Source organism: Pholis gunnellus (assembly GCF_910591455.1).
Source record: "Pholis gunnellus genome assembly, chromosome: 1".
NCBI lineage: Eukaryota > Metazoa > Chordata > Actinopteri > Perciformes > Pholidae > Pholis > Pholis gunnellus.
Genome location: NC_136528.1, coordinates 21,399,281 through 21,411,310, shown reverse-complemented (window position 1 = coordinate 21,411,310; position 12,030 = coordinate 21,399,281). Strand labels below are relative to the sequence as shown.

The following is a 12,030-nucleotide window of genomic DNA, read 5'->3' as shown; positions in this document are numbered from 1 at the left end:
ATTCCACAGCATGGACTACATTTTGAAGATGCTTGAGGAGCGCTATTTGTCTCTACCACTGGGTCACGAAGGGGGCATCAGCCATGTTGTCCAGATACAAATGTCTGGTGGTGTTCTGACCAAAACCAACCTCCCCACCATGTCAATGGCACTTAACCCCCAAACAGTTTGTTCCTACTTGGGACGTACATCTTAATAAAATAGGTTACATATACATATTTCACTTTGTAAAAAGGCAGCTAGACTTTAAGTTGGCAAATTGAAGGTATCAGAATCAGTGTATCGGGAGTGAAAAAGTAGCATCGGTGCATCCCTATTTACTGCTGCCTGTTTGTATGACAGGCCTGTACGTTGTTCAATATGACTTCATTGTGCCGGTTATCTCAAAACAAGATCAATCACACTTGATGCACATGACTTGCAGCAGCGACGGCTCCGTTTTGCTGCGTCTGTGTCAAAACAAATCAGTTTGTGCAACAAAGGACCACTGTTCCCACCGGTACACTTCACCTTTGTCTTCTGCTCCACCCTCATGTTTCAGGGAGACAACGTTACAGGAACCTTGTAACTGGGTGAAACTAGCAGCTGTAGGTACTTGTTTGTCTCGTGTCTGCACAATGAGTGTCTTTACTTTGTGATGTAAAAACTCTCAATCTTAATTTTTTGGAAGGAAAGAGACAGTTCATGTTGAGTTCAGAGTTGTCAGAGCAGGAAATGAGATAAGAACCTGCATTCATAGACTGATCTAAGAGTCAGCACCATGCAGATCTCTTTATACTGATGGGTCACTGATAAGATCAGAAATAGAGACCGACTGCTTGAATCTCTAGGCAAATACTTTAACTATGAATGTTTTTTTACCTCCATAAAAGATGTAATTCACATTGCTTCTTCTTTTATGGACGTCTTTGTTCGCATGACTTACAGTTCTTTAACATTTGACACATTAAAAACAGAACTATTCAAAAAGATTAGAACCAACAGTTAATGATTGATAGATTGATAGCAATATATGTCTTTATATGATAAATAGATTTGCCGTTCACATTTCTTCTATAGGAGATATTTATATCCCAGAATCTGAGAAAACATGGGGCAATTTTTTTCTTTTGCAAAGACTATTCTCAGAATTGAGAGTTTGTAATCTCCGTAGCTAAATTGCACAAGCCCCTCGACATTCCAAAAATGAGGATGTCTCTAGCTGTCTCACCCTCGCCCCATGTGTACCCTAATGTCCATGACCAATTCATCTGATTCCTGTCCAAAATATCCTCATCGAAACTGATTTGAAACAGGAAAAAAAAAAATTCGGGGGATCGTGTGCTGGTGGAAGAATGTCTGGCAGATTCCTGTTTTCTGGGTTAGATGACTTCCTACAGTGACCTCACAGCCCCGAGCATTTCACACGATTGAATGGACTCTGGGTTTTGCTGCACAGGGACACAAACATCAGGGCCTCAGACAAACAGACATTAATGCAAACTTTAGAAACCCCAGTGCTATCCTTTAAAGCTATAAATCAAATGTGTAATTGTACTTTTCTGCTCATGGATGAGAGGGCGGTGTCCAGATAAGATCATCTGGAACTCAGTTGATTCATGCATTTGATCATCTACCAACTAGACCCCCATGTGCTGCAGGCAGCTGACATCATCCTGATTTCTAGGGGGGGACAGTGAGATCAGTGTTTGGAGTTGTTTTCGATGAATTTTGGAGCAGGTGCCCGCTGAGGGGCCACAGGGCTGTGAGGCAGAGGGGCCCCTAGCAGCAGTGAATCATGCATCATTGCAGAGGCACCCAGGAAATGTAAACTGCTAAATAGTTTGCATTCATTGCAGCCACAGGGCTACATGGGAATAATAGGATTTGGTGGACCAATAAAATAAATTGGTATCATCTGTCACTGGAGTATTTTTGGGGACCGTGGAGAGGCCTATCAGCTTATTTTTTTAAGCTGTTTTCTTGGACAAGAGGCATTTACTGCAGCTGTGACTGTGCATGGAGCGTATGGGATCCAAAAACCTACAGATATGTGCAATCTTGAATTTATAGACCGCTTTTGATCTTCTATGTGAGAGCAACTCGCTTCTAACCACAATGAACTCAGGAAACATTTCGCCAAGTCACAATTACACTGCATTTAAAACACTGCTGTTCTTGGGGATAATAGATGCTTTCATCAGTAACTTGTCTTAAACTTCAGAGAAGAAATCACTTGCGGAGGCAGCCGAGCAGCCTAAGTGACGTCATGCTTGTGCAACAGCAAGGATCTTTCATCTCCTTAACTTGAACTAGTTTTCATGAATCTGGTTTGATCCAGTCAGAGGAACGGAGCTATGTGGACTCAATGATTGAGTAAAATATCTGTAGAGTATTTCTGGCTTCGGGGGAAATGATTCCTATCATGCCACTACACACAATCCTGCTGGATAACTTCCGCTTCCCCCTCTGTTCATGGGCAGAGGTCCTAATCTCCGTGCCCAAAGCACAAGGCTAAATATGGAGAGGACTGCCAGAGGCTCTGCCCCAGATGCTCTGCACCTGCTGCCAGTACAAGCCAGCTGACAGATCGTACTGAGGGACAAACACGATCTCCCTCTCCTCCCCCCAAAAAACCCCTCTCTGCTCTTCTTCAGGCATTTAGCTTCCTCTCAGAGACAAACTCTCTTTGGACCACAGAAGTCCCGTTCAGAGCCGCCAACCAGGCGCCACAGTGCCTGAGCTGGGGCTGTTGCCCAGTCCCATATTCATGGCTGGCACCCGTCATCATCAGGCCCTGTCGTTGGCTCTGAGCAAAAAAAAAAAGAAACTATGTGTTGCAGCGGTGTCTGATTACCTTTCATTGAGAGAAAATCTTTAATAAAGACAAGGTGTTCATAACAAGCCCGGGAAAACGTGACAATTACAAATGGTCTAAGTTTTCTTCCTGTATCTTATGGCCCATTGTGATGCTGGCAGCACAATAAAAAGGCTTAGTTTAGCTTGTTAGCATGCTAACATTTGAGGTATGGAATATAGCACTAATAATAACTAACTAAATAACTATGTAAAACGTTTTGCAGGTATTGGACAAATTGAAAATTGGACATCGTGACCTTACATGAAACATTGAGGGATCACAAACGTTATTAAAATTCACCCTGAAGGAACAGAAATTTTCTGGCAATCAATTAGCAGGTGTTAACGACCAAAGGTCCATCAACCATCTCATAGAAACATTTCAGTGTCCAGCAAACATGCCTGTGCAGGCCCACTGTGGGCAAGGGCTTGTTAATAAACTGTCTTTACATCACAAGTTAAAGAGGAGCACTTGAATGCGACATTTTTTTGGGTATCTGAAGGCTTGACCATCTTCTATTGGGAGAGTCGGCTCAGGTTAAGCCTGGCCTTCAGGTCCTCCTTAATACAGAAGTGTACATGTTAAATGATGACACCACTTTGTCCTTCCTTGACAAAACATGTGTTACCGTTTCAATTAATTCTGTGCACGATTGGATGTTTTGATGCATTTGTCCCACGGTATTTCATTTCTGTAAAGTAATTGAAAGTCAATTGAAAAAGTGTTAGTTGTGATGCAAAAGCACTTATAGCTGATATCTAATAAATGGGCTAAAACATGCAAAGCCACTAGCTTCTTTAATGCATCAGTAATAATATGATAGATATAACCTTCACAACTAATAATACATATATACTTTTGCTTGAATACAATTTGTTGGTAATAGGTCTGTACTTTCACATCAATAAAACTTTAAATGCAGGACTTTTACTTATTTTTACTTTGTGGTATTACTACTTTTACACAATAAACGAGCAAACCTTTTTGGTATTAACTCACTTAAACAAGAACACAAGCAACGGGTAGTTTCAAGTATGTTTGGTTTATTTCAAAATATTAGTGTCATCACAAAACATGGTACAAAGATACAGTAACAAAAAAAAGCCTCCGAAATCTTTGAGTAGTTTCATTTTTTTATCGGTTGCACAGACAGACAAGACGAGGATCTCAGAAAACCACAATGTCCTACATGATATATTCATTCAATTCCTTAAAAGCCCTTAAAAGACAGAGCCTGCCTGGACAACAACAACAACAACAACAACAAAAGAATTGTCTCCATTTTCATTTTCAGAACAATGTTTCATCACAAACGGGAAACAGGCCACTCAGGTTTTTGCACCGGTAACGACACATAAAAAAAAGACTTGTTGGTCACATTAGAATTAAGGTTAGAAAAGTATGCTTATGTTCAGAACATCATACAGTATATAAAATGAAATGTCACTCAGGTATTTACAGGAAAACATAAAGCCACCACACTTACACAGTTACACTTTTAATAAAAAATAATAATTTACATTACATGAGACACGTGTTATCCAGAAGTCAATAAAACATTCAACAAAATAGAGAAAAGAAAATCACGTATTTAAATAGAAAAATGTCAGGTAACTCATTTTGAACTCACTGTGCAAATTCTTTTCATTTAATCTGTCTGGAGGAAATGTATGTACATTGTAAAGTAATGCCTTTAGCCTCACTGTCTGCATCTGTTAGAAATTTATATTTGATAAGGAGTGCATACTTTAGAGCTAAGTGCAAAGAAATTGCTTTTTCATGTTGTGCATTATAATCTCTGAGTTTTTGGCAGTTCATACGTTTGTTTAAGCAGCAATAACCTTTTCCTCGTAGTAAAATATCCGATAGAAATTATTTTATAGGCTATTTTCTACATGTTTTTAAGTCTAAAATTGAACCCACAGTTTGATTGGCCAGTGATATTGCTTTGATCTATTTACAGCTTAAGTAGGATAGCATTTCCTTGGAAGTGCAGTCCCCTCAAACATCAGCTTATCTTCACTTCATCCCTGTTGGAGGCGTGGAGGAGAGAGCTGACCGCAGAGACGAATGCGTTTGATCTACGCCAACTGAAGCAGAGAGGCGACAGCCCGAACAGCTGCTAAGTAACAACAGGCAGAGAGGTGGATGATCAGTAATTATTCTCCACGAGCAGGCACTTTGTTCACTGTGGTCCCCGAATTAAAGACATCTAAAAGCTGAGTCGAGCGGGTGTCTCTGCTCTCAGCCACCTGATGCCGCCTCTAATGTTCATGATGTTGACGTCAGTGTTCAGGCTCCGAGGTTCACCGCTCAAGCATCAGAGATGCAGTTTTGGATCTTGTCCATCCACAGCTGAGCGCTGGGCGCGTCAGAAGCGCAGAAGTTGTACACTCGCTTGCTGGTCTTCAGCTACAGAGGTATCAGACAACAAGGGTTAAATGTGGACCAAAGTGACAGAACAGACTTGAATGGGCAACACAATAACTGACACAAAGGTTCATCTTTGCGCCACTATCTTTATGCATCAGGTCTTATTTTTGTAGTGTGTGAGATGTACTTGTCAATGTCAGTAAATACTAATAGTTCAATATTTAACTAGAATATCTCTGCAACGACCACTGCGGTATTGTGCGATTGAATGAGTACGACCCACAATTGGCTAACCTCCCGTCTAGACATCGTAAAACAAACTTTTACTCACGTCAAAGAAAGCTTTTTCACTGATGTGTTTGGGAGCTCCTATAGTGGGCGTGGCGATCATTACAGACTCCACCTCGGCCAGATCGATGTGGCCTCTGCAGTTTGTGTCCTCCCCGGTGTCGTAGTACCTCATCTGTGAAGACGTGAACGTTAAGCTGCAGCCCGTCACTCAGGTGAGGGTTGAGGTTTTTCTTCAACATGAATGCGGTGTGGCTTGGCTCACCTGGTGTTTCGTTATGTCCAATACAAACCAGCGAGGTTTCCAGCCTTTCAGCAGTGCTCCACGTTTATACAGGATCCCCTCGTAAGACCTGAAGAATAACACACGGTGAGATCCGAGTGGACTGGATGTTATGTCTCTGTACCTTTTGCAGCTGATGGTGTTTAAAGTTTGGATATTTTGTTGTCGGGTTGTATGTAAACGGCGGTCTGGAGCAAAGCAATGTACGGCTGTGGACGAGGGCAAAAGCAAAAAGTAATTTAGAAAGACGGCACTTTCTGACGTAGAACTGAAGACGTTTTCTACGCTCTCTTTAAAGCCACTACCCTCCTTTGACAAAAACAGCAATTTTACCTCGCAGAACACGGGAGTTGCTGGTCTACCGCTCCCACGAATGGTTAGTTAGTTTGTCCTATTGTTATTTTGACAAAGGATTGGTTGGATAAGTAAAAACTCCCAAATACTATTTAGTGCAGTGAGCCTAAATAATATTGCTGATCTCAGTCTTGGTTGTATAGAGAGGAGACTGTCATGTTTCAAGAACAACTCCACTGTTTGTACATTATGTTCCCGTTGTGTATAGAGGCCAGATATACAAAATATCAAAGTTATCAGGATCAACAGCTGTATTGCAGGGGAGTAAACATGATTACGTATTACACAGGAAATTAGAATAATTTAGAGAATTATATGATCTATGGATAATATGACAGTGGTTCTAAGCTTAAAAATACGTAGTGACTATGAAGTATTTCTGATATCACTGAATCACTTTATCTGTTCAAACTTACGTCTGAAACATGAAGAACACAAGAAGTATTTCCAGAGAGCAAATAAAAAAACTCCAGATATCAGAGCCAAGAGACTGTACTTTAACCTCGTGGTAATTGTAAAATTACACACCCAGAGTTTCACAGAGTACAGACAATCCTCACAAACATGACACACACACACACATATCACAGCGATGACTCATCTTCCAAAACTGGACTGGCCCCTCGGCAGCAGTTTTAAGGGAATTAAATGTGAACTTCTTATTTGTTCCAGGACTCAGGAAGTTCACGACCCACCTGTTCTCCTCGCTCTTGGGGGTGAACTGGTTGTAAAGTGTTGCGGCGCGGCGGTTGATCCCATTGGCCGCGGCGGTGCTACGGTCTTCGCCCAGCGCGCTGTCTGGCAGGTGCAGCATGGAGCGCCGCTGGAAAGCCTGCAGGCTGGACGTGGGAATGAGGCCCGAGATGGACACCATGGACTGTTTACGGAGCTACAAACACACAAGATGGAAGATAAAGTGGGAGTGGGAAACAGTTTCACACAATTAAACGACTGTGATTTGTTGTTTCTGTTATTATTAATACAACATAACACTCACATTTCCTTCTTGGGCGAGGTCTTCCTGAATGCTGATCCGGACTCTCTCCAGAGTTGTCTGCCATTTCTCAGAGGTCTGGTTCAGCTCACCTTCCAGCTTCCCAATGTCCTGCAGCACCAACAACAGCCAAGAAAGACCACAAATGTTGTCACATGACACAAGAACAAATGGGATGAAACTTCAAATCAACATTTTTTGGTTACAACTTACAGTAAGGAGTTTGGTGATGGCGTCAGGCTGGGCGCGGCTCACGCTGCTGTAACACGGCCACACGATTCTCCTCTTACTGTTGGAGAGAGTGTGCACCTCCTCAGAGCTGTCCGACCTCGCAGCCATCATCCCCCAGTCGTAACACGGCCCCGTGGACAGAGTCTCGTCTGTGAAGTAGTCCCATTTATTCAGGCTGGGGATGCTGATCGAAGGCTTCAGGATCACCTGCAACACAGAAAGGTTTGAATGAGAATCAGATCCAATCTAATTATGTAAAATACTGTGGAAAAAGGTAACATTCATGCGGATAGATTCCTTGTTTGAGGATAATCAAAAAAGCCCACAATTTGTGAGTCTTGCAGAGAGCATCTTGTTAAGTTTGTAGTAGTGTTGCACGTAGAAACGGCATTAACGACAATAACCGTGACATTAACATTCTAATAATACATATAACATCATGTAAATGATCCAGCACCTTTTGCATGCATGAATCAGTCGTAGCTGTCACGAAGGACAGAAAGGAAGACAGAAACACTCACGTCGCTCTCTGTGGGGCTGTACAGATAGTTGAAGAAGACGGGACTCCTCCTGTGCATCCTGTTCATGCCCTCCCAGATACAGATGCCTCTCCGGGCCTGTTTTTCACCTTTATCCTCAAACAATGTGCCTGCGAAACACATAAGAGGAGAAGCTGCTGAGCACATGGGCCAATTAATCACGCAGATTGCTTTGGCTGATGCAACACTATGGTACTAAAAGTTGTGATTCAACAAAAGGGTTTATGAGAGAAGGTTTTGGCTGGCTATGTTCATCAATGGAGAGCCTACATTTAATCTTCAGGCATACACACAACCCACAACCTCTAACCTCATAATTCATGTAATCAAACATGAGTGAGTATTTTTGGTTAATTTTCAGCATAAATTAGTTTGTGACAATGTCTGGTCATGGTGCACCTAGTGTGAACATTGCAGGCCTCTGATGCGGTTTCATTTAGTTATGGGGACTTGTGTATATATCAAGTTTGTTCCTTACATGTAAACTTTATGGTAAAGTGCCACTTTTAATCTGGGTTAAAAAGGGATCTGCTTATATGAAAGTAACATACAGACAATTGTAATGCAGCATTTCTGCAGTATAAAAACAGAAAAAAACCCACCCCCTCTGGTTTAAATAGTAAAGGACACTGACCATGTTCCAAGCGCTCATAGTCTGAGTCCAACAGGAAGTTCTTGAAGCGGTTAGAGATGTGATGATAGGCCAGGAACTTCAGATAATACTGATTGAACTCAAACTCCAGAGGATGCTGCTCCAAAATCTGCAAAGACATGACGTGAAAAGATGGATACAGATTAGATTTAAGAGACAGAGGGAAGATCACAGTGTGACAGCAGGATTGTGTCTTTGTGTTGTGGCTTCACATCCCCTCCAGTGCATAAATGACCGTTTAGAAACAGGAAAGTCTGCTGTCCTCGTGGGGGCAAAGGTCAGTGATATCATCACCACCAGACACAATCCAGACTGAGCCAGCAGGACTGCAGCCCCATTGTTCCCATCCAGTAGTGTGAGGTGGCCAACAAGAGAGAAGCGTTGAATATTTGAGGCCACCTGGGTCTATTGGCAAAAACAACAGCTGTTTTGGAGATGAGGCACTTCTATTTTCAGCTCTTGTCCGAATCCCCTGTCCCCCTGTTTACAGCTCTCCAGACCCCAGGACCCTTGCCAAACTGTCTTAGCTGCCAGGCTTACAGTTTCAAAAGACAAATGCAGAAACTATGTGTTGATGTAAGTGTATGGGAGTGGGTCTGTGCGACCCCAGGAGACACACACACACACAACATTCTCTAAAGTTAGCATTTCATAGTGGACACAGGTTTCTGCACCACATCTGTATCAGCTTCATTCTTAACTCCACTTCCCTCCCCACACACACACACACACACACACACACACACACAAACCTTCTTGGAGACTACCAATCCCCAAAACTGCAATTTCCCACATGAAGTTCTAAACACGCACTGAAATGTGAAGGGATGCTGAAACACGCGAGCGCAGACAGCTCAGCGCTGATCACTGGGTTCACGGACCATCTGGGCAGCAGCCTCCCCGCACACTCTCTGGTGCAATACGGTGTTGAAATTACACACCCAGTGTTGGGAATGCAAAGTGCAAAACCAAACCAAATGTATAGATAACGACCACTGAATTTCTCGCATTTTTTCACCCCTCTCGCCTGTACACTTTTGAGGAATGTGATGATCCCATGGAGACGGTATGAATTGTGTTAAGTCATGTGGGGGTTATGAAGTGGAGAGAGGTCACATAGCAGAGGCAGGAGATGATGACCTGTACGGAGAACCTGCGGTAGTGAAGGTAAACCTCACCTGGTGCACACAGTCCAGGAACTGCAGGAAGATGGGTGTAAAGCCGCCGCCCTGGCTGCTGGGACTCAGGTTGCTCCGCTGGCTGAACTTGTGGCCAAAGGACAGCCACTCTTTCTCCAGCAGCACCTGAAAACCTTCCAGAGTCCGGTAGAAAGGATCGCTCAGCAGCTGCACCAAAGACACCACCTGCAGAGAAAAAGAGAAAAAGGTGCGAGTGAAATGTGAGGAAGAGACGGGTCAAACAATACCTATCTGCAGTATTATCAATCATCAATTAACAAGAAAACGACAATTCTGTTGTGTATGTTTCTCCTGGATTGTGGTGTGTTTGGTCCTCCTAAAGCCTACTTAAAAACCCCCCCCCAAAACAACAAAGTTCAAGGTACCCTAATTACGTTTGGTTGATATGAAAATACAACATAGTGTTCCTCCAGGAAAATATCACCGGCTTTATATTTTACGGGAAATTCATTTTATAGAAAAGCTGACCTACTATGTGAACAACTAACCTGTTTAAACATGCAATAACTGGAATGTGTGCATCTCTCTGAGGACCTGTGACAACATTAAGTGTGTAATGTTGTATTTGTGTACATTTTCTGATAACTTAAGCAAAACATTTATTATATGAATGTTGGATATTTAAACGTTTAAAACATTGAGGTATTGATATAATTGTATAAATCAAAACCAACATTGTGAGAGGTTACTAAAGAACTGCGACTAAGATGTGAATTGACACATCTATTGGTGAAACCTTTCTTAGTTGCCTAAACCGTTTGTTCTGCTCTGTTTCTTGTTACTTACAGTATCTGCTAACATTTATGCCGATACCAGTATATCTGTATTTTGTCTCAGTGGAAAAGTATTTGAACAACAAGCCACTGTCAATGCCACTGAGATCTACTGAATACGATACTTTCCATTATGTTAAATATACAGGCTTTCAAATCCTTGATACTTTGGCAAATGAGCGGTTTAAATATCTAACTACTAAAGGAAAGTGGCAGCTGTTTCACCACCACGGTGCAGAATTGTTTCAGAGTGTCATGTTTGATTACGAGTCAGCATCATTTTTTTTCCTTTCTTGTTTGGCATGACTTTGCTTCGCATCCCTTTCAAACGCTGAGCACAACAACTTCTGACAAACGCAACGTTAAACCGATCATCTGCTATCAATTACATTTATAGAACATCGTTGCGAAGTCTTCAGGCTCACTCCGCAAAACACCACTTTTTCTACACATGCGGTATGCTTGGCCTGCTCCCCTGCCCGTGTCTTCTCCAACACAGCTAATGAGCCCTGACGCGTGGAATGAGCGAGAAAATCAGTTAATGGCTTCCCCGTGAGGTTTTCAAAGAACCTCCAGACCCGAGTGGTGGAGAACGTGGTTGCCCCCCTGCAACCCCGGAACTGAAATAAACCCCTCAGATTATTTATGAGACTACAGCGGACTGAGGAATGGATTTAAGAAAGACGCAAGGCATGAGAGAGGATACGAGAGAGGCAGAGGGTTTAGATGGAGAAACAGAACACAGGGTTTTGTCTGCTGGGTGTCTGTGGTCCGTGGACAGAGGCAGGAGAGCCAGAGCGTATGGAGCCCATTTGCCTCTCCGGGGCTGATCAGGACCTGGCGTGATGGAGCCGGTGGCCCGTGGAGAGAGATGCTCCGGGCCGAACACGTGCCCGGCATAAGGGGTCCACTAACTGGACTTTTACACAGCAGCCCAGGGCTTTGCAAAGCCAGTAAACACATTTTTGAAGGACACACACTTTCAACACCAACATGTGCACTTTAACAGGTCAACATGGAAAAAATGAGCTCAGAAAGCAAACATGCGAAATGGATACAGACAACTGATCTGGATCGAAAAGGACTTTTAGTTTGCGTGCCTTAAAATCAGAACCATGAGCTTTGGAAATCAGCAAAAAATAAATCAGTGAGCCAACAAGACTTTTGTAATCTATCTCTGCATTATGGGGTCACCAGTGACAGAGCTGATTATAAGATGAGCAGAAAAAGCAGGTGTGCCAGGGATTTATGATTCACACATGGCCCAGTGCAGTCTGACTGGTGTTTGTTTGTTTTACATCAAAACCAAAACCATCTTCAACAAGTGATTGTCTTTCACATTTTACAAGTTATGCTTGCAGTAAAAAATGTTGGCAAAACACAATGTAAATCAGTGTGTGTTCTACATGTGTGTATTGAATGCGGATGGGACAGAATGACATTGTGAACTGAGTTTTAGTAACTTGGACACATTATGGTGTTTCATTGCTGCTTTCCACTCAGGA

At 42.7% G+C, this 12,030-nt stretch overlaps 1 protein-coding gene across 2 annotated transcripts in view; it reads right to left on the bottom strand.

The window, feature by feature from the left end:
* Window positions 1-3,867: 3,867 nt before the first annotated feature.
* Window positions 3,868-12,030, bottom strand: part of sbf2 (SET binding factor 2) — a 79,963-nt gene continuing 71,800 nt past the window's right edge. For both annotated transcript variants that reach the window (XM_079164275.1, XM_079164276.1), the window contains 9 exons: window positions 9,732-9,917; window positions 8,536-8,662; window positions 7,884-8,011; window positions 7,345-7,569; window positions 7,135-7,242; window positions 6,833-7,026; window positions 5,766-5,853; window positions 5,544-5,675; window positions 3,868-5,251 (listed from right to left, as the gene is read on the bottom strand). In XM_079164275.1, the coding sequence (XP_079020401.1) occupies window positions 5,153-5,251; window positions 5,544-5,675; window positions 5,766-5,853; window positions 6,833-7,026; window positions 7,135-7,242; window positions 7,345-7,569; window positions 7,884-8,011; window positions 8,536-8,662; window positions 9,732-9,917 (1,287 nt within the window). In that variant the 3' untranslated portion in view covers window positions 3,868-5,152. The remainder of the gene's footprint in view (window positions 5,252-5,543; window positions 5,676-5,765; window positions 5,854-6,832; window positions 7,027-7,134; window positions 7,243-7,344; window positions 7,570-7,883; window positions 8,012-8,535; window positions 8,663-9,731; window positions 9,918-12,030) is intronic.